The following is a 2,011-nucleotide window of genomic DNA, read 5'->3' on the forward strand; positions in this document are numbered from 1 at the left end:
ACTCTTTCCCTCAAATAGTCCGTATTAGTGAGGTTCGATTACATTCCTTTACTTGCACGGTATTATATTTCAAAAAAGACTGGTTTTTCACACATTTCATGAGGAAAACAAAGATCACATTCTACCAGGTTATAACCAAAAAATACAGGAACATGGGAAATGAAACATACATAAATCAGAAACCCCTGGGGACACTTACTCTCCACTATTGCACTGATGTAGTGGTTGAGGATCTCCACCAACTGCTCAGCCCCTCGGTCCATGTACATGGCTGTGCTGAACTTCTCAGTCATTGCAGTGAAACCTGTAATAAATGTCCACCTAGTTTCCTTGGCTGCTTGGAGGAACCAAACAGCCAGGAAAAGAGGAAATCACTGGAGAGCACTGAGCCCTAGCTTTTAAGAATGGGCAAGGTTTCTTCTCTATGATCTTCAGCTGGTCAAGTGTCAAACATGCAGCCTCCCTTATCTATGCTTATTATTTTAGGAACCAGGGAAAGGTGCCAGCTCCCTCTTCCCTCCAAATTTCCTCACCCTATACAGGGATGACTGCAATTCCTTTAACTGGTATAGAATTTCCATTCTGTGGGAATGAAAACACACAAAATGGAAACACGTCTGAAGAGGTGGCAAGTTTACTGTTAAGATGAAAACAACACCTGGAGAGACCATTTCCTGAGGTCAAGTCTGCCTGGGATGTGTGTGGGGCTTGGGAGCTAGACTCCGTGAAGTTGGGCAGGGACATGGAGCCTCAAATTCCAGTACTGGGACTGGGGCATCTTAAAGGTTTGCCAGTGACTGGACATGCCAGGGAAGGGAAGACGAAAGGGCCAGGTACACAGGCTCTCCCTCCTCCCTCCAGTTTTCTCCATAGGATTATCAGCTGTAATAGCGCAAAAGCTAAAAAATGGCACCCCACTCTGCAATTAAGCTCTGTGTGTTCACCCACATGAAACATTCCCTCTGTGCTTGCCTGAAATATCAACAAACATCAGGACTCCATCAAAATAATCCACAGAGGGTCGCTCTGGCGAGAAGTCTCCATAGACAATGAGGTCCGGTAAATGCGCTGCTATTCTGACGATGGCCCGGTCCTGTGATTCTTCTCTTCGAGTGTTCATGCTCAAGGCAAATGTTCAGGAATTTATGGTGACAGCAAACAGTCCCCAAATAGACCTTCTATAAAGAAAAGCTGAGAATGCAGGAAATCTGACTTATATTCATTTACCTATTTTCCTATTTCTTTTTCTCCACTTGCTTTGCTCTAAACTGTGGACTACTTATTTAAGTGACTGGGTGGTGATAATGCCTGAAGTGTTGAGTCACACTTGAAAAGGGCCACTTTTCTATACAGAGAATGCTTCCTATGCTGGGCCTCCAACCCTCAACAGCTGTGACATATATGAGCACCATTACAAATGGAATGGAGTGAAAGAGGGTAGCTGAATGAGTCCATGCGTTTTCGTGAAGGGATGAGCCCTCAGCATACAAGTCCTGTTGAAGAGGGGCCAGTGGCATATTCAGTCAGTCTATGCTCCTTGTCCTTCTGTCCTCGTGGTTCATCTTCCTCTCTCCCTCCCTTTTGGTCTCTCATCTTTTCTTTCTCCTTTTTGAAAATTAAAAAAAAAAGTGTAGATGTGAGTTTATGTGGGTGAATATTTATATAAAGGTGAGAAGCAAAGTATCACATACAAGCAAGAGATTAAGTGTATTAAGGTATAGTCTTTTTTTTTTTTTTTAAAGATTTTATTTATTTGACAGGATACAGACAGCCAGCGAGAGAGGGAGGGAACACAAGCAGGGGGAGTGGGAGAGGAAGAAGCAGGCTCATAGCGGAGGAGCCTGATGTGGGGCTCGATCCCATAATGCCGGGATCACGCCCTGAGCCGAAGGCAGACCCTTAACCGCTGTGCCACCCAGGTGCCCCATGGTATAGTCTTAAATTACAAGAGGGAACAAATTCAAAGGGGTGTGTGTGTGTGTGTGTGTGTGTGCGCGCGTGCACGCGTGCA

At 45.0% G+C, this 2,011-nt stretch overlaps 1 protein-coding gene across 1 annotated transcript in view; it reads right to left on the minus strand.

Annotated features, from left to right (window-relative positions):
- The window catches only part of ADCY10 (adenylate cyclase 10), a 73,432-nt gene extending 72,312 nt beyond the window's left edge, over positions 1 to 1,120 (minus strand). Inside the window, exons 1-2 of the mRNA XM_040636167.1 lie at positions 973 to 1,120; positions 200 to 304 (exon numbers count right to left, since the gene is read on the minus strand). Coding sequence (XP_040492101.1) covers positions 200 to 304; positions 973 to 1,120 — 253 coding nt within the window. The remainder of the gene's footprint in view (positions 1 to 199; positions 305 to 972) is intronic.
- Between the last annotated feature and the right edge of the window lie 891 nt (positions 1,121 to 2,011).

Source organism: Ursus maritimus, unplaced genomic scaffold, assembly GCF_017311325.1.
Source record: "Ursus maritimus isolate PB19 unplaced genomic scaffold, ASM1731132v1 scaffold_2, whole genome shotgun sequence".
Classification (NCBI taxonomy): Eukaryota; Metazoa; Chordata; class Mammalia; order Carnivora; family Ursidae; genus Ursus; species Ursus maritimus.